The sequence below is a fragment of the Halichoerus grypus genome, chromosome 13 (genome assembly GCF_964656455.1).
Source record: "Halichoerus grypus chromosome 13, mHalGry1.hap1.1, whole genome shotgun sequence".
In the NCBI taxonomy this organism is placed as follows: Eukaryota; Metazoa; Chordata; class Mammalia; order Carnivora; family Phocidae; genus Halichoerus; species Halichoerus grypus.
The window spans coordinates 55589792-55612691 of NC_135724.1; the positions used below are offsets into that span (position 1 = coordinate 55589792).

General features: G+C 36.6%; 1 protein-coding gene across 1 annotated transcript in view; it reads left to right on the forward strand.

Annotated features, from left to right (window-relative positions):
* ARHGAP28 (Rho GTPase activating protein 28) overlaps positions 1–22900 on the forward strand; it is a 219545-nt gene that overhangs the window by 89028 nt on the left and 107617 nt on the right. Inside the window, exon 2 of the mRNA XM_078060582.1 lies at positions 18630–18841. Coding sequence (XP_077916708.1) covers positions 18630–18841 — 212 coding nt within the window. The remainder of the gene's footprint in view (positions 1–18629; positions 18842–22900) is intronic.

Sequence of the window (22900 nt, forward strand, 5' to 3'; positions counted from 1 at the left end):
TAATTACACATCTGCACACATGAATATATACAGTATTTGTTTGGATTTTATTTGTCCTTATTAGAAATCTCGACGAGTGCTAGGTTTTTTGGTTAATTGTTCTATTTACAGTATTTGGTACCTTTTTTTTTTTTTTTAAGATTTTATTAGAGAGAGAGCAAGAGAGAGAATGAGCAGAGGGAGGGGCAGAGGGAGAGGGAGAAGCAGACTCCCCACTGAGCCGGGAGCCCCACCTGGGGATCAATCCCAAGACTCTGGGATCATGATATGAGCCAAAGGCAGATGCTTAACCGACTGAGCCACCCAGGCATGCCTACGGTATTTGGCACCTTGAGCCTCATACCTAGTACTAGTAGGTACTCAATAAATATTTGTTAAATTATTCATCATCATCATCATCATCATCATATTGTAGTCATTATAGTCAGCAATACATTTTTATTCTTTTTACACATGCTTCTTATTTTATTTTCACCTCTAAATCACTCTGAGATTAAATTCTTGGATACTTTGCAGAAATCTTGTATTCTCTTTTCAGCTGCCAAGCCAAAATTTTGGCTGGCTGTTAAGAAAGTTGGAGCTGAGTAGAGGAGGTATTTGAGTTTAATGTTCTGTATCTTCATGTGAATTCTAAGGCATTCACGTACAAATTACTTTTATGTCTTTCATGGAATTACCAATAAGTGCATAGATAAAAGTATGCTCAGAATTCCATCAGCCCAGGTTAAGAGGAGCGCAGAATGGGTTTGAGAAGTTCTTTCCTTTGGGAGTGGCCACCTAAAATGGTTCTTAAGTCAGGAGGGGAGGGAAGACTCCAAGCTTAGGGAAAGCATGAGCAGAGCCATTAGTCCTTAATCTGTAGGATGTGTGGTTGAGGATACCATTGTCTTGAAGTCTCATTGCAACATCCAGGTAGAGATGTCCAGCAGGCTCTTGGATGAATCTGAGAGTAGTCAGGAATGGAGTTAAGGACTGGGAAGATACTAATATATAGGTTAAAGCTAAACTCTGACATTGGAAAATGTTTTTTGAAGGGGAGGGGTCTATAGATTAAATAGAGTATGAAGAACCTTGAGAGAGATACTAATATATAAGGATTGGTGGTTAAAGAGGATTCAGAAAGTAGGCAAAGAAGTATTGGTTGGAAAGGTTTAATGAGAATCAGGACAGAATGGTCTTGCTAGAAGACAGATTTGTGTTTCTCACAAATAGATGACCCACAAATAAGTGGCACTAGAATTAGGATAGGCATGGGGGTGGTGTTTGTAAAAATACATATACTCAGGTCTCTCCCCAAATCTGAATTGAAATTTTGTGAGTAGGGCCCAATTATATGCATTTTATAAAGTTCTCTAAAAAATTTTTCACAAAGTAAAATTATAAGCCACTGGACTGAAGTTTCAAGAAGGAAGAATCATCAACTCAATCAAATATAAAAGAAAGTACTAGTCTAATTAGACTGTAAAAATATCCATGGTATTTGGCCCCTTGAAGAATATTCCTGGATCCTGAATATTCTTGCTGCTAACTACTAGAGTCACATTTTGCCAGGTTTCTTCAAAACTTTATTAATATGTTAATATAATAAACATTAATTGAATGCATGAGTAAATCATCTTAAAATGAAGGATTTTGAATGTTTTTAATAACTATTTTGGTAGATAGAAGGAAAAATTTGAGGGAAGGAGGGAGAGGGGCAGGTACCATCTTTGAACCAGCTGATTATATGCTTTTTGAATTTGTTGATTATCATGTGGCACTCCTCAAAAGTGGAAATGGTTCTAGCCTCCATTCCTTTGCAAAGTCCATCCTGTTCATTCAGTAAACGTTTTCTAAGGGTTTGCTCTGCAGCAGTCCTCTAATAAGTGTCTTTAATAAGTACATCTAGATATACTTCCAAGTACAACAGAACTTATGTATCCCTGTTTATTATGTTTAGAAGTGCAGAGGTGTAGGAGAGGCTCAGGAAGCTTTCACTTACCGTTGTTCTGGAGGTTTAACACTACAGATCTGTTTTTTCTTCTATTATATTTTTTTATACCTTCTTTTGAGAAATACATAGTGCTTCTTTTTTTTTCTGTCTAGGATAATAAAACCAATAAAATCTTTTGTGAAAGAGCATGTTTCTCAAAAGGTTACTCAATAGCCATTACTAGTATTCACAACCTTTCCCACAATTATTAATTTTTCCTTATTGAATTAATCTATATACACATTTACCAAAAATTTAAGAAAGCTGTTCTTTTGTTGTTGTTAAAGATGTGATTTTAAAATTTTGGCTGGAGAGTGGCATTTTCCTAGAATAATTCTATAACAGACATAAATGGGAAACTGTGAGTCATTCAGTAAAATTCAAGGTCAATGAATATAGTTGTACATGTTGTTTATTGAATAAGAATGCCAAGGGGTCAGGTGGGGCAGAGATTCAGCTTTGCTCCATTAGGCAAACCATATTTTTTCAGAGAGGATAGACTTTCTTGAACTCATACAACGGTTCTATATAGGCTAGCAGGAACCCTAGTAGAATTTTATAATCTACTGAAATACAGATATTCTGTTAAGCAGAATCTGGTACTTTTTGCTTTAAAGAAGGAGCTTTAGCATGGAAAATGAAAGCAAAAATGAAAACTTGCCCATTTAGCAAAAACCAAAAAGTGTCAGCTTCTTTCTTAAATAAATGAAAGTAAATACAATGAAATGCAAGACCTAAGTCCTTTGTCTCATTTTTATTTCTTCTTTACACAAGCTCACCAGTTTTGTGCACAACAGAGTCTGAAGGGAATTACTGATTATCATAATTAATCCCAGCCATTGGTAAAGAAAGAAGATAACATTACTGGAAAGGAGTGGATAAGAAGCCTTAGAAGAGTGAGAACTTCCTGGTTGGGTTATTCTTTGAAAGAAAAAGCCTTCTCTAAGATGATAGAAAAGAAATCATTCTGTTTCCCATGGCATGAACTATTGATCAGGGATCAGTTGAACTATTGATCAGTTGTCTGTTTGCTGTCAGAGGTTAGGTACTGAAGTACTAAAGCCATTCATCTTGAGTGTGGTAGAGCTTCAGAGGCATTGGCAACAAGAGCCCCCACCACATGAGGTGTCAACCATTATGAAATTAGTTATTTGATTCTCTTTTGTGGAACTTACAGCTCTTGTTTTTCCAAAGTTCACATTTAACATGGGCATTCAGGTTACTGGTCAGTGCCTTTCCCTGTCATTCTGTGAGTGGTACTTTGAGGACCTTAATTCTGACGTTGTTTTTATGGCATTTTTAGAGTATGTAAAGTGCTCCGACTGCTGGCTCTTAATGGTTTGCTAAAGGAATTTATCTGATGATGAACAATGTTATGACTAAATTGGAGAGGGTGAGGTAGAGAACCAATTGAAATTACCTTTAACTGGATATTGACGATGATGATTACTAATAGCAACAATAATAAAAATGTGAATTTAGAACTTATTATTTTATTTTAACCTGGCTGTGATACTTGGGAAATGTCTCTACATGCCTCAAGGAAAATTGAGTAAAATGGAATTCAGCTTCTCCTTCTTTGAATGGTTTTAAATAAAAGACATGAATTACTGACACTATTTTAAGAAATTCTAATACATTCTAATCTACCAACCAATGGATAAATTAAAAATGTGATTTATTTTTAATAGTGCTAATATATTCCTTGTAGATCAATGTAAACAGCAGTGTAGTTGTTTTTTTAATGTGTGGTATATGTATTTTATAGCAAGTGTATATGGTCTGTTGCAATTGCCAGTTTTATTAACTGGCAAAATTTCAGATTTTTAGAGAATTTTGTGTTAATTTTTTTTTTAAATCTTGTGGGGCACTTTTGCATCTAGCTCTCTTTGTTCTTTAGTGAAAATTTTGACTAGTGACAGATTTTTCAACATATGATAAAAATAGGATCCACTTGATTACCATGTGCATTTTAAGAAATACATTAAGGGAAAAAAGAGAATAGTCTCTAATGTAAAAGTATGAAGCTTTGCGGTGGGGGGGGGTGGTTAGTGAGAGAGTAAAGAATATAAAATATAAATGGATTAGGAGACTGGTGACCAGAAGGAAAGAAACATGGAGTTAGATATCAGGAGATTAAATTTGTAGTTATAATTCTCAGTAATTAGCATTGTGTGCTCTGTGTGCTCTTGGATGAGTTACTTAATTTCTCTGAGCTTCATTTTTCTCATCTGTAAATTATGATTTATTTGGGTATTTCTCAAATTTCCTCTCAGCTCCCCAATTGTAGGATCCTCTGTTTCATTGGAAACACTAGTTATGGCTTTCCAATTTAAAGCTGTTTGTATAGACATTAGGAGCAACCATCTTAAAGTTAACCAATGAAAACAAATGGAACATAAAATCGTTATTGCTTAAGGGGACCCCATAGAACTAAAACCATCATGGAATAAGTCTGAGTGTGGAAAATGTATTGTGAAAGAAGAGAATCAAGGGATAATTTTTCATCCAAATGGCCAACTCATTCCTGCCAGAATTTAATAAGTTGGGTTTATAGTCACCTTGGATTTTTACTGAATAGTTTAAAGTTGAGCTGATACTATTGCCCCATGAGGAAAAAGGCCAGAGGAAAACCTTAACAGGATAGACCACAGAGCTGTTTAAAACCCATGCACACGAGAATGACCATCCACATGAGATTGACTGTGTGGGGCTCCAAGCAGAGCTACCGCCTGATTATCCCTTTGATCTTGTTTGTGATTCTGTCCTGCTGTTGTTGAATTTTTTGAGCTGAAGAAGGACAACAGACAAAAGAATTGAAAAATAGTGCAAGGATGCAATAGAACAGCGTTTTCATGTTTTGTGGCTGACCATTTAATGACTAGGTAATAACAACAATAAAGAGAGACCAGAGATGTGGAGGAAAGGTTACATGGTTGCATTCCAGCAAATCATCACAGCACCAGAGAGGCAGACTTTCAGATGACACGAGATTGGGGGCTCATCTGGTCAGTTGCTTTGAAAGTCATGCATAGTAATACTGGCCACAGCAGGCCCTTCAAAACCACAGAATAAAAATATACACTGAAATTTGGTACTAACCGATCACTAATCAATAGAGAGAATGTGTAACTTAATTTTGAGCTTTAAAAAGACAATCTTCAAGAAATTTATCTAGATTTTTGGAGAAGACTGATTTTAGAAGCCCAAAATATATAAATCACCAAGACTCTTCTAATGACATATATCACTGAATAAAGTGTAGAATTCTATTAAAGAGCAAGGGAAAGCTGCTTTTTGCTTACATTCTGTTTTATAGATTTTTTTTCCTAGATATCTCCTAATTGAATAAAAAATATGAGCCTCTAAGCAATGATCAGGTGTCACCAAACTAGTTTTCCACTAATAATTTTAACATATCTTTGAGGATAATGTGATGAGTCACTTATGGGATTGACTGAGCTTCACCAAAATCAATATCTACATCAAACTCATAAACTGTATATTGGTTTTAAAATAGAACATAAAACGTTCATACTAGGTGATTTCCTTTGCCTTAAAAACAGACATTTAACCTGTCACCTGTTTAGAGGATTATTAGTCAAATGAGTAAGACTGTTTCCCATCTGTGCTATTATACTTTGCTTAAAACAGCCAGTAGCCTTTCATAGGAGTATCTTTCTATCCATGGCCCTTTTTGAAAATTTGATTTTTTTTTTTTAATTTCTTAAAACTTATTTGAAGTCCCGAAGTGTTTCTTTTTTAAAGATTTTTTTTTTTTTTAAGAGCAGTTTTAGGTTCAAAGCAAAATTGAGGGGAAGATCCAGAGACTTCCCATATACCTCCTGCACCACACATGCACAGCCTCCCCTATTATTAACATCCCCTACCAGAGTGGTACATTTGCAACATTGATGACTCTACACTGACCCAAACTATGACTTAAAGTCCATAGTTTACAGTAGAGTTCATTATAAATATTGTGCATTCTATGGATTTGGACAAATGTGTACATCATTAAAGTATCATACAGAATATTTTCACTGCCCTAAATATCCTCTATGCTCCATGTGTTTCATCCCTCCCAACACCCCCTCAACCCTTGACAGCCACTTTCTTTTTACTATCTCCATAATTTTGCCTTTTCCAGAATGTCATATTGTTGGAATCATATGGTATGTAGCTTTTTCAGATTGTTTTCTTTCACTTAGGAATATACATTGAAGGTTCCTCCATGTCTTTTCATGATTTGATAGCTCATTTCTTTTTAGCACTGAGTAATATTCCATTATTTGGATGTACCATGTTTATCCATTCACCTACTAAGAGACATCTTCATTGCTTCCAAATTTTTGCAGTTATGAATAAAGTTGCTATAAATATCCATGTGCAAGTTTTTGTGTAGACATGTTTTCAACTTCTTTGGGTAAATACTGAGGAGAGTGATTGCTATATTGTATGGTTAAGAGTATGTGTAGTTTTATAAGAAATTGCCAAAGTGGGCGCCTGGGTGGCTCAGTTGGTTAAGCGACTGCCTTCGGCTCAGGTCATGATCCTGGAGTCCCAGGATCGAGTCCCGCATTGGGCTCCCTGCTCGGCAGGGAGTCTGCTTCTCCCTCTGACCCTCCTCCCTCTCATGCTCTCTGTCTCTCATTCTCTCTCTCTCAAATAAATAAATAAAATCTAAAAAAAAAAAAAAAAGAAATTGCCAAAGTGCCTTCCAAAGTAACTATACTTTTTAGCATTCTCACCAGCAATGAATGAAAATTCTTCTTGCTCCATATCCTCACCAGTGTTTGGTGTTGTCAGTGTCAAATCACTTTTAATTATCAAAATTTTAAAAAGTAATTTTTTCTCATATTATTTTGTTATTGATGAACAATATAAAATCTACTCTTTTAAAATGTACAGTTAAAAATATAAAGTGGTTCTAGTACAGTCACAAAATTGTGATACCATCACTACTAATTCCAGAGCATTTTCATCTTGCCAAAAAGAAACTCTGTACCCATTAGCAATCACTCTCTATTTCCTCCTTCCCTCAACCAACATAGGGGAAATTTAAGAAACATTATATGTTGATTTTGTCATGAGTATGTTTATATATACCCAAATAAGTGATATATTCTAATTATGTGGTTTAGTGGCCTTCTCTTAGTAAAGTAGTAGACAGAACATGGCATAAATTACTTTCAAAATCAAATATGTGACGTTCAGTTTCTTTTATAGCTACAAATACAGAAAAACATGCTGTCCTTCCCCTACCCTCAAAAAAAGATTCTGTCATTCTTTCTTGCAGAAGAGCTTGTTGTCTCATTTGAGTCTCCTCCTTTGTAAATTCCTGGGGTTCAGTGTTTAATGGTTGGATGTTGTTCTTTCCAGGTTGCAACTTTTCCCCTTCTTAGTCCAGTGCTTGTACTCACAGGTATACATGCATAAGAATTTAATTGCTGATAGGAATCTCAGTTAGTTAAAAAAATTTCCAGCTTTCAAAACCATTTCAAATATTCCCTGATGAGTAACTGAGATTTGTTTGCTATTTTAAGCCTCCACCTAATCTACAAACACATTTTTCTCTATTTTTTTTCTGCCAACAGAGAGGTTCAGGCAGACCTGTTTACCTTTTGATGGAATAGTTTCATTAGCTTTCTCCTTGTTCCCCAAAGAGGAGTGAGGCAGGCCAAGAGAGGAACAGAAAACTGGGATGGTAGGAGGAGAATGAAGGATGCCAGATGGTATTGAAAGACAGAGTCACTGAGCCTGAGAAAGAGAGCGGGAACCTGCTCTGTGTTCTTGCTTCTATTACTCTGAAACTATAGCTTCCCTTTATCACCCTTGCCTTTCAAGTGCTTTTTGCAAGACATCCAAGTTGAGCTTGTTTATAAGCATGTTAGAATCCAAAGATTTCTGAGAAGCCAGAGCTTAAAAACAAGGGATTTGTCTTCTTTCTTACTTTATCTAAATGGCCTCCTGAGGGAGCTAAGAGGGCAAACAGCTGCATTACTGGGACTATGCCTGGGGTCTGTCCCACAGAGTGAACAATTTCACTTGCAAGAGCCTTGCTGCAAAGGCTCACTTGAGGTCAGGATCCAAGATGATTTCTCTAGATGACCATGCTGTGCTGCCATTGGCATCATTCAAAGACAGTGACAATGGAAAATTCAAACCTTCTTTCAGAAAGAGGAGGGGCAAATCTTTGATTTTGGTATATTCTTCCTAATACTCTTGGAATATATTTGATTTGAGAACAATGTGAATATATTCCCTGTATATTTAGCCAGGGATATTGTCAGCAGGAATGAAGTTTAACTCTATAGTATACCGATCAAGGCCAGACTGAGACATGGGATTAGGGCACATAATTTGTAGCTCTTTAAATTGAGATCATTACATTAGACACAACTTCTTTTAGGAGGCCGACGGTGTATTCTTACTTGAATAATTCCCTTAGTGGAGTGGAGAAGGTGTCTAATCTCACCCTACTCTAAATGAGTTATTGAAGTATTCCTTCCAGTTATATCATTTGGGAGTCATTTGGGCTGCAAGTAACAATAACAACAACAAAGATTAGAGTTGTTTTTAAAATTAGGAGCTTGTCCTCACATTTCTAGAAGTCTAGAGATAGGCAGCATCTGATTTTATTTCTGAGACTCAATAATGGCAAGGCTGATCTCTGCAGTTTTCTTGGCTTTTCTCTCATCATTGCAAGATGGCTATTGAAGCATCAGTCATCTTGTCTACATTCCAAAAAGGGAGAAGGAGAAAGAGAAAATGATAGCACTTACTTCAGGAAAACAAAAGATCTCTCTGAAACATGGGGAAGAATTTTTCTGATGTGACTGGCCAGAACTGTGTCAGATGGCCCTTTGTGGCCTAAGGGAATTGAGGAAACAAGGCTTGGGAATGGAGTTGGGTCAGAGAGGAGTTCTGATAAATGCAGTTTCATTTACCTCATTATATTTCTAGTGATATTTTAGTGCCCTGATGATATTTTAGCACCCACTATAGCCTTACTGTAAGTCTAGTTACAGGTGTGCTAAAAAATTAAATTATAGCAGTCAACACATTGGCTTACTGTGTACCGTGCATTTCACATATGTTAACTCAATCCTTATAATAACCCCCAGACATGTATATGACTAATATTCCCATTTTACAGATTAGGCAGTGGAGGAACAGAGGTTCAGTAGCTTGCTCTGAAGGTCATAGATCCAGAAATCGTTAGAGCCCACATTGAAACCTGCGCCAGCTGGCTTCATAGTTTTTCTTAAACTCACCACATTATATTTCTTCTATGGTATAAAGATATGTATAGCTATACACAGAAACACTAATACCTGAGGGGGCTTTTGAAATTAAGAAAGATTATTTTAGGGAAAGCATTTGGACAGGATTGAAAAGGTTTGAATTTATATTCTGGCTCCGCTGTCACTAGTCATTCATTTGGCAAATATTTCTGAGTTCTGTTACTGGCCAGATACTGTGTAAATGAGACAGACATGGTTCCTCTATATTCTACTGGGGAAAATCATTCCCAAAAAATGAAGTAAGTGAGTAGATGAAGTGTAAGTTGTTGATGGATAGGAAGAAGGAAATGCAGAAAGCTGAGATGATGGATAACTGGAGGAATGCTAATTTAGGATGGCTAGGAAAAGATCCCCCGAGGAGGTGACATTTACCTTGGGAGCTGAATGATGAGAAGCATCTTGGCATGGAAATAGTAGGAGAATGTTCCAGGCAGAAAAACCAGTAAGAGAAAATTTCCTGAGGGAAGAAACAGCTTGGCTTTTTAGAGAAACTGAGAAAAGATTAGCATGCCTAGTGCTAATGCTGTGGAGAGTGATATAAGGTGTGACTGCAGAAGCAGTTTGAGGACAGAATGTGCTTGGCCATGAAGTCCTAGAAGAGCATTTGCATTTTATTGTAATTGCAGTGGGAAATTATGTGTCTCCACTTTGCTGTCAGTAACTGTTTTCCTCATTATATAATGAGACATGAATTCTTGCTTTGGCTGCTTTATGGTGTTAATGTAAGGATCAAATGATGTAATGTGTATGGTAGTAAATTGATATCTATGAAATTCTTTACAAGAGACAGTAAGGGCCCATAGAATATTTCTTAGCAAGATCTATGTCTTTTAAAAATATTCTATGGAATATACTCAGAAAAACTGAACTTGAGTTAGACAGAACTAGCAGTTCATTAGCAAATACAATATTAAAAGAAATCTGATACATTTACAATGTTCTGTCGGAGTTTTACTTTCAGTTAGGGCATAGACTACATGGTGGCTGACTCTTTACCACTGTAACAACTAGAGAATGAAGGATAAATGTAAACGTGATATGTTTTAAAAACTGGTGGAGAGCTATGGACACACCATCTAAAGGAGATAAGTCTCAGGGAGGGCAGAGCTCTTCCTAGGTGACAGAGCCCAGTTGTCATTTCCCTCCCTGGGCATATTTCTTGCCCTGAGTCTTTGCACTTCTGGGCAGATGATCATACCTGCTTGGGTGGAGGGCCTCTGCTGGGGCAAGGAGATACCAGTACAGCTGTTAATGGCTGCCTACACTGGCACAGCAGATTGGAATCTGTTGAAGCCCCAAATGCAGGGACCTCCACACCTGATAATCCTCTCCCTTGAGATGTTTGCTGAGAGCCCAACAACATAGGAGGCTGGGGGTTAGGCTCTAAATCAGAGAGTTCTTAGTCCCATGGTGTTTAACCTAAAGCCCTCCTTAGTGGTGGGGGTGGGGGGCTGTAAACACACAGGACATTTAAAGCATTTAGACCCAGAGGTAACATAAAACTGATTAAAGTTGCAATACAGCCCAGACCCGGCTCAACTCCTAATTGGAGTGAAGTGATCTGTGTCTTACTCTAATTTCTAGACAGAAGAAAAGGGAAATTACTATTAATTCCAGTTCCCTAGAGTTCTTTTAAAAACAATGTCTGCCACACAACAAAAAGTTATGAGTTAGTAAAAGAAAGGGAAAATGTGACCTGTATCATACACAGTTGACTGGTATTTGATCACTATAGCAGGCATACTGATGGCACAGACTTTGGCATTAAGAGACAAGAACTTTTAAATAACAATGATAATTGTTAAAGGAATCAAAGGAAAAGTTGCATAAAATGGATAAAAGATGAATAATGTCAACAGAGAAATAGAATCTCTAAAAAACTAATTTGACATATGTCTTATGAAAAAAACATAATATCAGAATTGAAGCATTCATTGGATGGACTTAACAGCAGACTAGATGTGTAGAAGAAAAGAAAAGTGAACTTGAAGACAGGGTAGTAGAAATTCAACTGAAGAACGAGAAAGAGTGGGGGAAAAAGCAAAGAAGACCATGAGGGACATTTGGGACAATATCAAATGGCCGACATTCATGTTATTGGAGTTCAAAGAGAAGAAGAGAGAGAGAATGGGACCAAAAAAAAAAAAAAAAAAAATTGAAGAAAAAATGGGTAATAGTTCAAAATTGATGAAAGACATTGACCCACAGATTTAAGAAATTCCATAAACCTCAAGCAGAATAAAAACAAAACCACAATATACGCATTTCATAATTAAACTGCTAAAAACAAAAGAGAAAGAGAAAATTTATGAAAAGCATCTAGGAAAAAAAGACATTATATTTAGAAGAATCTCAATAAGAATTATAATGGACTTCTCATCGGATTTAAGAGTCCAGAAGACAATGGAATGACATCTACAAAAGGTCTTAGAAAACAATAAAAACTGCTAGCCTAGAATTCTTTGCCCAGTAAACAAATTCAGCAAACTGAAAAGAAATTAAAGATGTATTCAGAAAGAAATCTAAAGGAGTTTGTTGGCAGCAGATACACAGTACAACAAATGCTAAGGAAAAAAAGAGGAAATGCCAAATGAAGTTCTCAAAGCTGATTGCAAATGATCTGGTATGGGTACAGGGACATATGAAAGAAATAAAAGAGCACCATAAAAGATAAATATAAAAGACTACTTATTTAATTTTTAAAAAGATTATTGACTATTTAAAAGTCCATTGACAGGTAGAGAGAGAGTTATACTACTGTGAGGTATTTATGTTGTTCTCAAGTTATAAAATACTAATTCAGGGTAGACAATAATAAGTTCTAGAGCTCCAATAATCATTACTACATAATACAAATTATTTCTAGAAAGATAATGGAAGGGTAAATGGAATAATAAAATCTTTTTTTAATGCCACTTTGAATTTATGGAAATTACCATGCACTTAAAATCTAATTTGAAACCTAATGGTGTTTTCCCAACAAAAGTTGCTGTGTAATACAATTGCATTCTGTTTTTCATGTAATGTTTTCCTGGTATTGTGTTGGAATTAAAAAATACAAACAGTTTAAGAAGATTAAGCTCTATTTATCCTAATATGGTGAGGTATGAAGCTACAGATTAAGTCTCATCAAAGTGTTGGATTAGCCTGAGGATCACAGTTATGTAATATTTTAAGACTGGAAGGTCATGGCCTCTACTCCCGGTTGAAGGGGAAAATATTTGGATCCCTAACTAAAGAAGTGAGAACTCTTAAAAGTGCTTGTCCCAAAAATACTGTCTGACTTCTTTGCCAAAAAAAATAGTTGATCACTGCATTTATAGAATTCTTTGGGTGGATTATCTCAGAATGAACCAGTGTGTCACTCAGATGCTCATGACCCATATTGTGCATCTGTTTTCCTTGCCCCAACAGAAGGTTATGATGATCCCTTCTTTGAGATTCCACCAATGTAACCTTTACATGAATAAGGAACTGTGTGCTGTAACTAAAATTATCATTATTAGCTCTAAATGTGTATGCTCCTCCTGTTCTTTTTTTTCTTTTAAAGATTTTATTTATTTATTTGACAGAGAAAGAGACAGCAAGAGAGGGAATACAAGCAGGGGAAGTGGGAGAGGGAGAAGGAGGCTTCTGCCGAGCAGGGAGCCTGATGTGGGGCTCGATCCCAGGACCCTGGGATCATGACCTGAGCCGAAGGCAGACGCTTAACAACTGAGCCACCCAGGCACCCCTGCTCCTCCTGTTCTAAGATTCACTTATTATTTCTCAAATTTCCCATTTCTTCAAACTTTTTCAGTGCTTGGGTATATATCTGCATGTTTGCTGAATTTCTAAGATAAGTTATGCTATTCCATGCAGTAGTTGAGGTGGTATTTCTCTATTGGCATGGAAAAAATATCTATGACATGTTTTTGCATGGGAAAACAAAACAGCTTATAGAAAAGTACTGATGTGATACAGATGGAGGAGAAGACCTTCAATTTCCACTTTATAAATTGTATATTATTTAAATTTTATGCTTACAATACTGCATTATAGTTTTTAAAAACTTGATCCATGTATGCCATTAATACTGTAAATTTTTCAAAGTCAAGAATATTCATTTTGAAAGAAATAAACCTAATAAACATCCAGAAATAGAGAAAGTTTTGGGCATCTGTATATTCTTTTCTGAATATGGTATATGAAGGCTGTGTAAACAGTGGCAGCTGATTGCAGCTTATAAGTAGATGTTTCTCTATTAGAGTATATGTTGTAGGACATGGCTACATTCCATAGCAGTCCACCGCTGCTCTGTATATTAAAATGAAACTGTCCTAAGTGAGTCATAATGCCACAGTTGGACATTGCTATGCCATTACTTTGGTTGCCTCTTTCCATCTGGGAGTTCTTGTTTGGGGTGTAACAGCTCAGACTGCACATTAGTTAAGAGGTAGTCTCAGCCTTTTGGTTCAACTCTACCTGAACCCCAGGATAAGAAGGTATACTTGAAATTCTTTGAAAGAAGTTTCACACCCACTCCAAATTGGAAAATTAAAAAGAAAATAACGTAAGGGCAAGAACAGAAGATCATACTGCATAAAGTAGCTCAGTTATTCATGGTTGGGGACCGAAGTGTTCTTGTTAATCAAACATTGTTCCTAGGAAATATGGTATTTGTCAATCGTATGTCTTGGAAATCAAATATATTTTGAATTTATTCCAGTTTTATTGAGATATTTGACATATAACATTGGGTTAAATTTAAGATGCATGATATGCTGATTTGATACATGTATATATTGCAAAATGATTACCACAACAATAAGATGCCTTAACACATCACCACCTCACATAAAAATATTTTATTTTATTTTTATGCAAATCTTTAAAATTTCTCAGAATTCCAGCATTTTGGCATGTATGTCCCCCATTGTGTCTCTTGTTTTTTAAACTAACATTTGTTGGATATTTTTATGTTCTAAGTGCACACACATGCTAATTTATTTAGTCCTTGCAGCAACTCCACGAGAAAGTGCCCCATGAAGCTGCTCCATGCTCTGCTCAGTTGTGTGTCTTCAAGATTGGCAGTGGTCCTTTTGTGGCCCTCCTAGATAACAGGAGCCCACACTGCCCTCTTCTTTGGTTGTACCCTACCCTTAGTGGTGATCCAATTCTCCCTGAACTGACTATGGGTCTCTGTATTCTGGGTCAGTGCCCCCTTCCTCGTCCTAATGTAGGGTCTTTCTATTTAATGTCACAGATTATTTCTTCACGCTATCTCGTTATTTCAGCAGCCAACTTTTTAAAAATATATTTTTCAATTTTTTTTTTCAAGTAGGCTCCATGCCCGGTGTGGAGCCCAGTGCAGGGCTCAAACTTGAGATCCTGAGATCAAGACCTGAGCTGAGATCAAGAGTCAGCTACTCAACTGATTGAGCCACCTAGCCCCCCAATTTTCTGTCAATTTTTAATAATTCTGATAAAATAAATAAAATCTTAAATTCTGATAAAATACATGTAAGATAAAATTTACCATCTTAACCATTTTTTAAGCATGCAGCTCAGTGGTATCAAGTACATTCAGATTGTTGTAACCATCTCTACTACCTCTCTCCAGAACTCTTTTTCTCTCATAAAACTAAAACTCTGTACTTATTAAACAAAAACTTCCCATTCCCTCATCCCCACAGAAACATGAGTGTAAGGTATCCATCATAGTGATTTGACATTTATATATTTATAACATATACAAAAATGCTCACCATGATAAGTGTAGTCACTGTATGTCTCCATACATTATTACAATATTATTGACTATATTCCCCATGCTGTACTTTTCATCCCCGTGACTTATAACTGGAATTTTGTACCTTTTAATCCCCTTTACCTATTTCACCCATGGCCCTATTCCCCTCCCCTCTGTCAACCACCAGTTTGTTCTCTGTATTTAAGAGTCTGGTGTTTTGTTAGTTGTTCATTTGTTTTGGTTTTTAGATTCCACATATAAGTGAAATCATATGGTATTTGTCTTTCTCTGACTTATTTCACTTAGCATAATACACTCTAGGTCCATTCATGTTGTTGAAAAGGCAAGACTTTATTCTTTTTAAGTCTGAATAATGTTCCATATCACGTGTGTGTGTGTGTGTGTGTGTGTGTCACATTCTTTATCCATTCATCTATCAATGGACAGTTAGGTTGCTTCCACATCTTGGCTGTTATAAATAATGCTGCAATAAATATAGGGGTGCACATGTCTTTTCAAATTAGTGTTTTAATTTTCTTCAGGTAAATACCCAGAAGTGAAATTATTGGATTGTATGGTATTCTTATTTGTAAATTTTTGAAGAGCCTTCATACTCTTTTTTCTGTAGTGGCTTCACCAATGTATATTCTCACCAACAGTACACAGGGGTTCCCTTTTCTCCACATTCTTGCCAACACTTGTTATTTCTGGTCTTTTGATACTATTCTGACTGGTGTGAGGTGATACTGTGGTTTTGTTGCATTTCCCTGATGATTAATGATGTTGAGCATCTTTTTATGTGTCTTTTGGCCACTTTGTATGTCTTTCTTGGAAAAGTATCTATTTAGGTCCTCTGCCCATTTTTATTTGGACTTTTTTTTTTTTTTTTTGGTGTTGAGTTTTATGAATTTTATATATATTTTGGATATTAACCCCTTGTGTAGCCACACCCCAGCAGACTCTAAGCCAAGGGTGGATGATGGTCTGGCAAGACTGAAGAAATGACCCAGAGACAGGGATCGAGACATAGGTTTATGGGGACAACTTAGAGGATGTCCAGCAGCAGCCAACTGGACAAAGCATCCACTTCTGGAATCTATTTGCAGTAAGCTTTTATAGTATAGCAACTAGCCTAGCAACTGTCTGTAGCCCTTCCCTTCCTTGCACAGCCAGTGTTGGAAGGAGATCAAGTCCTGCCATCCAGACAGTCTTTGTTACAAGGGAGACACTCTGGGTTAGCCACCCCTGGAGTCCCTAACCTTGAGCACTGAACAACATGTCCTACCCATTCTGTTTGATGGGAATATAGAAGGAGGACAAGATCTCAAGATAGTGATTAACAGGGACATTCAGGTCATGCTTGTATAAACCAGCCTTCCAGTATGTACCATACACGCCTTACGAGATATATCATTTGTAAATATCTTTACCCATTTAGTAGGTTGCCTTTTTGTTTTGCTGTTTCCTTCACTGTCCAGAGCTTTTTAGTTTGATGGAGTGCCAGTTGTTTATTTTTGTTTTTGTTGCCCTTGCCTGAGGAGCCACATCCAAAAAAATACTACTCAGACTGATGTCCAGGAGGTTACTGCCTGTGTTTTCTTTTACGAGTTTTATGGTATCAGGTCTTACATTTAAGTCTTTAATCCATTTTGAGTTTATTTTTGTGTCTTGGTATAGGAAGGTGGTTCACTTTTATTCTTTTGCATGCACCTGTCCAGTTTTCCCAACACCATTTAATGAAGAGACTGTCTTTTCCCCACTGTATATTCTTGCCTCCTTTGTCATAGATTAATTGACCATATACGTGTGGGCTTAATTTCTGGGCTTCCTATTCTGTTCCATTGATCTATGTGGCAGTACCATACTGTTTTGATTACTATAGCTTTGTAATATAGTTTGAAATCTGTGATTGTGATACCTCCAACTTATCTTTCTCAAGATTGCTTTGTCTTCGGGTTCTTTTGTGGTTCCATTAAAGTTTTAGGATTATTTGTTTTAGTTTTGTGAAAAATACTAGTATTTTGATAGGGATTGCATTGAGTTTGTAGATTGCTTGGGTAGTATGGACATTTTAACTCTTAATTCTTCCAATCCATGAGCATGGTGTATGTTTCCATTTATTTGTGTCATCTTTAACTTCTCTCATCAGTGTCTTAAGTTTCAAAGTACAGGTCTTTCACCTCCTTGGTTAAATTTATTTCTAGGTCTTTTATTCCTTTTGATGCAATTGTAAATAGGATTATTTTCTTAATTTCTCTTTCTGCTAGTTCATTATTAGTGTATAGAAACACTACAGGGTGCCTCTTTGGCTCAGTCGGTTAAGCATCTGCCTTTGGCTCAGGTCATGATCTCAGGGTCCTGGGATCAAGCCCCACATCAGGCTACTTGCTCAGGGGGGAGTCTGCTTTTTCCTCTCCTTTGGCCTGTCTGCCCCTACTTGTGCATGCTCTCTCTCTCTCTCTGAAATAAATAAATAAAATCTTTTAAAAAGAAAAGAAACACTACAGATTTCAGTGTATTTATTTTGTATCTTGCAGTTTTATTGAATTCATGGATTGATTCTAATAGTTTTTGGTGGCATTTTTAAGGGTTTTCTATATGTAGTATCGTGTCATCTGCAAATACGGACAGTTTTACTTCTTCCTTACATATTTGGAAGCCTCATATCTTTTTCTTACCCAATTGCTGTCACTAGGACTTCTAGTACTGTATTGAATAAAAGTGTGAGAGTGGACATCCTTATTTTTTCCTGATCTTAGAGGAAAAATTTTCAGCCTTTCACCATTGAGTATGATGTTAGCTGTGGCTTTGTCATATATGGCCTTTATTATGTTGAGATATGTTCCCTCTATACCCATTTTGTTAAGAGGTTTTATCGTGAATGGATATTGAAATTTTTAAAATGTTTTTTTCTGCATCTTTTGAGATGATCATATGGTTTGCATCCTTTCTTTTGTTAATGTGGTATATCATGTTGATTGATCTGCAGATATTGAGCCATCCTTGCATCCCTGGAATAAATCCCACATGGTGGTGATGGTGAATGATTCTTTTTTTTTTTTTTTAAGATTTTTTTTATTTATTTATTTGAGAGAGAGAGTGAGAGAGAGAAAGAGCACAAGATGGGGGAGCGGGAGAGGGAGAAGCAGACTCCCTGCTGAGCAGGTAGCCCGATGCGGGACTCGATCCTGGGACTCCAGGATCATGACCTGAGCCGAAGGCAGTCGCTTAACCAACTGAGCCACCCAGGCGCCCGGTGGTGAATGATTCTTTTAACGTATTGTTGAATTCAGTTTGCTAATAGTTGAGGATTTTTGCATCTGTGTTCATTAGAGATACTGGCTTGAACTATATGTTTTGGCTAATACAGGTAACTTCATACTTTATGATTGTGTGAAAATTATAAAAAGTATTTTCAGGGTGATTCCTACATAGCCACAAAGTCATTATGAATTATAGAGAATAAAAAAGAAGGGCCACCACTAAATGGAGATAATTCTCTTAGACCCCTCTCTGTCACACTTAACTCCATTCTGCATTGATTTTAAACCTAAATTTTATTTTGTGATTTAAAACATAAAAGACTGATTTTTATTAACAGATATTATTCTTTCTGCAGAAAATCTATTCCTCGCTGCCGAAGAATTAACAGGATGCTCTCCAATGAATCTCTACATTCTCCTGCATTTAGCCGCTCCAACTCACAAGCCTCCATAGACAGCACCTCCATGGAGGATTTCTTGCGGGAAATAGAAAGCATTAAAGAGAACAGCATAGGCAGCATGGGAGGACAGGAAGAGCAGATACCAGCTGAGGTCAAACCTGTGGATGGTAAGGTGCTGGACCTTTCGTCCTATGTGTTTACTGTTTTTCTTTGTATGCTCTCTCTTATTCTGTTTGCAGGTAGACATCATTCCAATAGTAGTTTAACAAATGAAATCAGTAGAATTTGGCATAGCAGCTACCAACTCTCACTGATTTATATCTACTGGACTGGCTTCTATACACAGTGATATGACCTAAGAAGGAGGACTGTCAAAATCCAGATTGATTTCTTACATATCACTACTTAGGGATGCTGTGCAGATCATTGATTTGATTCATCATTTAGCAGACTGAGTATTCTAATTTTGATGGCTTTTACATTTGTATACTTGACTATTAATTCCAAAAAAAAAAAAAAGAGAGAGAGAGAAAGACAGAAAGAGAGAGGGGAAAAAAAAAATGCCAGTACAATTTTGGAGAAAAGAAAATTTGATTTTGAGGCATTTACTAATGTTAATGTACTTAGGGAATAGATTACCTTGTATTTCTCAAAATAAAAACCCTGTCAAATATACTAATTTTCTGTGAAACTGAACAGAAAATTGAGAGCTAAAAGAAAAAAAAAGCTAATTTACTTACTCTTTTTAAAAAAATGTAAATTACTTTACCTTGGATTAAAATAGGTCATCTCCACTTGCTACCTATCAACAGGTAAATACATAAGACATCCAAGAAAGACTGAAGGTAGTTTAGTAATAAGTATCTACCTAAGAATGTTTTCATTAGGCAGTGATTAACCTGGCTAGGCTAGACAACTACCAAGATAGACTGAAACTTTAAAAAAGTTTTCATTCTTCATTCCTTACCCTATAAGTCTATCCTTCTTAGGTCTGAAAAAAATAATAATTTAGATACACCACAATTAGTATATTTCACAAACCATTAGAAATAAAAAGTCTCACCACACATTGAATGAGAATCCATTCAAGGGAACCATCTCCATTAGTGAAGTGTATTCTTTTTTTTTTTTTTTTTACTTCCAGAATTTTTATTGAAATTAATTGCATACAGATAATATATTTTAAAACTAAACAGACTTCACATACTTATATTTAACATATGAATTTACTATGCAATACCAATAATCTTTAGAAATTAAAATAACAGTCTGCTTGGAATTAACATTAGAGATATTATGATCCCCATTTCTGGACAGTTTTTTTTTTTTTTTATTTAAATTCAAAGAGCCAGCATATAGTATATCATTAGTATCAGATGTAGAGGTCAGTAATTCATCAGTTGCGTATAACACCCAGTGCTGAACACATCACCAGCGCTCCTTAATGCCATTCACACAATTACCCTGTCTCGGGGAAACAAATAATCAGAGACTCTTCGCTATAGGAAACAAATTGAGGGTTGGTGGAGGGGCAGTGGGTAGTGAAGTGTATTCTTATTCCTTTAACTTACACCCTTACTTTTTGCCTTTTCAGATCCAGAAAGATAGATATGTGAAGGAAAATGCCTGTTATTCTTCATCCCCTTTTCTTACTTGGTAGCTATCTATCTGTATTAAAAAACAGGAATTCATACTGATAACCTTCCATTCCAGTTCACCACAACAAGGTTTGCTGTTGCCGTCTTTTTTTTTTTTTTTTCTGTATTTATAACTCTCTTCTCTAATAATGAGAGACCTGGCTTTTACTATCCTTTGCTTAAGCCTAGAGTACACAGAAAATATTTTCAGATTTGTAACCTAAACTTCTTCTTTTTTTTTTTTTTTTTGTGTTTGAGGTATTTTTATTTTATTTTATTTATTTATTTATTTTTAATTTTTTTATTGTTATGTTAATCCCCATACATTACATCATTAGTTTTAGATATAGTGTTCCATGATTCATTGTTTGTGCATAACACCCAGTGCTCCATGCAGAACGTGCCCTCCTCAATACCCATCACCAGGCTAACCCATCCTCCCACCCCCCTCCCCTCTAGAACCCTCAGTTTGTTTTTCAGCGTCCATCGTCTCTCATGGTTCTTCTCCCCCTCTGATTTCCCCCCCTTCATTCTTCCCCTCCTGCTACATTCTTCTTCTTTTTTTCTTTCTTAACATATATTGCATTATTTGTTTCAGAGGTACAGATCTGAGATTCAACAGTCTTGCACAATTCACAGCGCTTACCGGAGCACATACCCTCCCCAGTGTCCATCACCCAGTCACCCCATCCCTCCCACCCCACCCCCCACTCCAGCAACCCTCAGTTTGTTTCCTGAGATTAAGAATTCCTCATATCAGTGAGGTCATATGATACATGTCTTTCTCTGTTTGACTTATTTCGCTCAGCATAATACCCTCCAGTTCCATCCACGTCGTTGCAAATGGCAAGATCTCATTCCTTTTGATGGCTGCATAATATTCCATTGTATATATATACCACATCTTCTTTATCCATTCATCTGTTGATGGACATCTTGGCTCTTTCCACAGTTTGGCTATTGTGGACATTGCTGCTATAAACATCAGGGTGCACGTACCCTTTCAGGTCCCTACTTTTGTATCTTTGGGGTAAATACCCAGGAGTGCAATTGCTGGATCATATGGTAGCTCTATTTTCAACTTTTTGAGGAACCTCCATACTGTTTTCCAGAGTGGCTGCACCAGCTTGCATTCCCACCAACAGTGTAGGAGGGTTCCCCTTTCTCCGCATCCCCGCCAACATCTGTCATTTCCTGACTTGTTAATTTTAGCCATTCTGACTGGTGTGAGGTGGTATCTCATTGAGGTTTTGATTTGGATTTCCCTGATGCCGAGCGATATTGAACACTTTTTCATGTGTCTGTTGGCCATTTGGATGTCTTCTTTGGAAAAATGTCTGTTCATGTCTTCTGCCCATTTCTTTACTGGATTCTTTGTTCTTTTGGTGTTGAGTTTGATGAGTTCTTTATAGATTTTGGATACTAGCCCTTTATCTGATATGTCATTTGCAAATATCTTCTCCCATTCTGTCAGTTGTCTTTTGGTTTTGTTGACTGTTTCCTTTGCTTTGCAAAAGCTTTTTATCTTGATGAAGTCCCAATAGTTCATTTTTGCCCTTGCTTCCCTTGCCTTTGGCGATGTTTCTAGGAAGAAGTTGCTGCGGCTGAGGTCGAAGAGGTTGCTGCCTGCGTTCTCCTTTAGGATTTTGATGGACTCCTGTCTCACATTGAGCTCTTTCAACCATTTGGAGTCTATTTTTGTGTGTGGTGTAAGGAAATGGTCCAGTTTCATTCTTCTGCATGTGGCTGTCCAATTTTCCCAACACCATTTGTTGAAGAGACTGTCTTTTTTCCATTGGACATTCTTTCCTGCTTTGTCAAAGATTAGTTGACCATATAGTTGAGGGTCCATTTCTGGGCTCTCTATTCGGTTCCATTGATCTATGTGTCTGTTTTTGTGCCAATACCATACTGTCTTGATGATTACAGCTTTGTAATAGAGCTGGAAGTCCGGAATTGTGATGCCACCAGCTTTGCTTTGCTTTTCAACATTCCTCTGGCTATGCGGGGTCTTTTCTGGTTCCATATAAATTTTAGGATTATTTGTTCCATTTCTTTGAAAAAAGTGGATGGTATTTTGATGGGGATGTAACCTAAACTTCTACAGAAAGCATAGCTACTAACTAGAGTTTAATATTTAATTACAGATTTTTTCCTTTGAACTATATGCACAGAACTTTAAGTGTACAACTCAGTGAGGTTCGACAAATGCTAACTTTATAACCTCACAGTAATCAAGAGAGAGAACATTTTAGTCAACTCAGAAAACGTAACTCAGAAAACGTTTTCAAGCTTTTTCCCCATCTTGTCACTTCCATGACTTGCTGTCTGTGGCCAAAAGCAACCATGGTTCTGATGTTCTTGTGTCATAGATTAGTTCTGGGCTTAGCTTCTTTCACTGAACATAGTATTTTGGGGATTCATCTGGTTATTTCAGTAGTTTCTCTTTTTATTATTGGGTAGTTTGTATTAGTTTACTAAGGCTGCTGTAACGAAGTACCCCAAAACCCAGTGGCTTAAAAAAGCAGAAATTTATTTTCTCACAGTTGAGACTAGAAGTCAAGGTGTCAGCAACCTCTCTGAAGATGT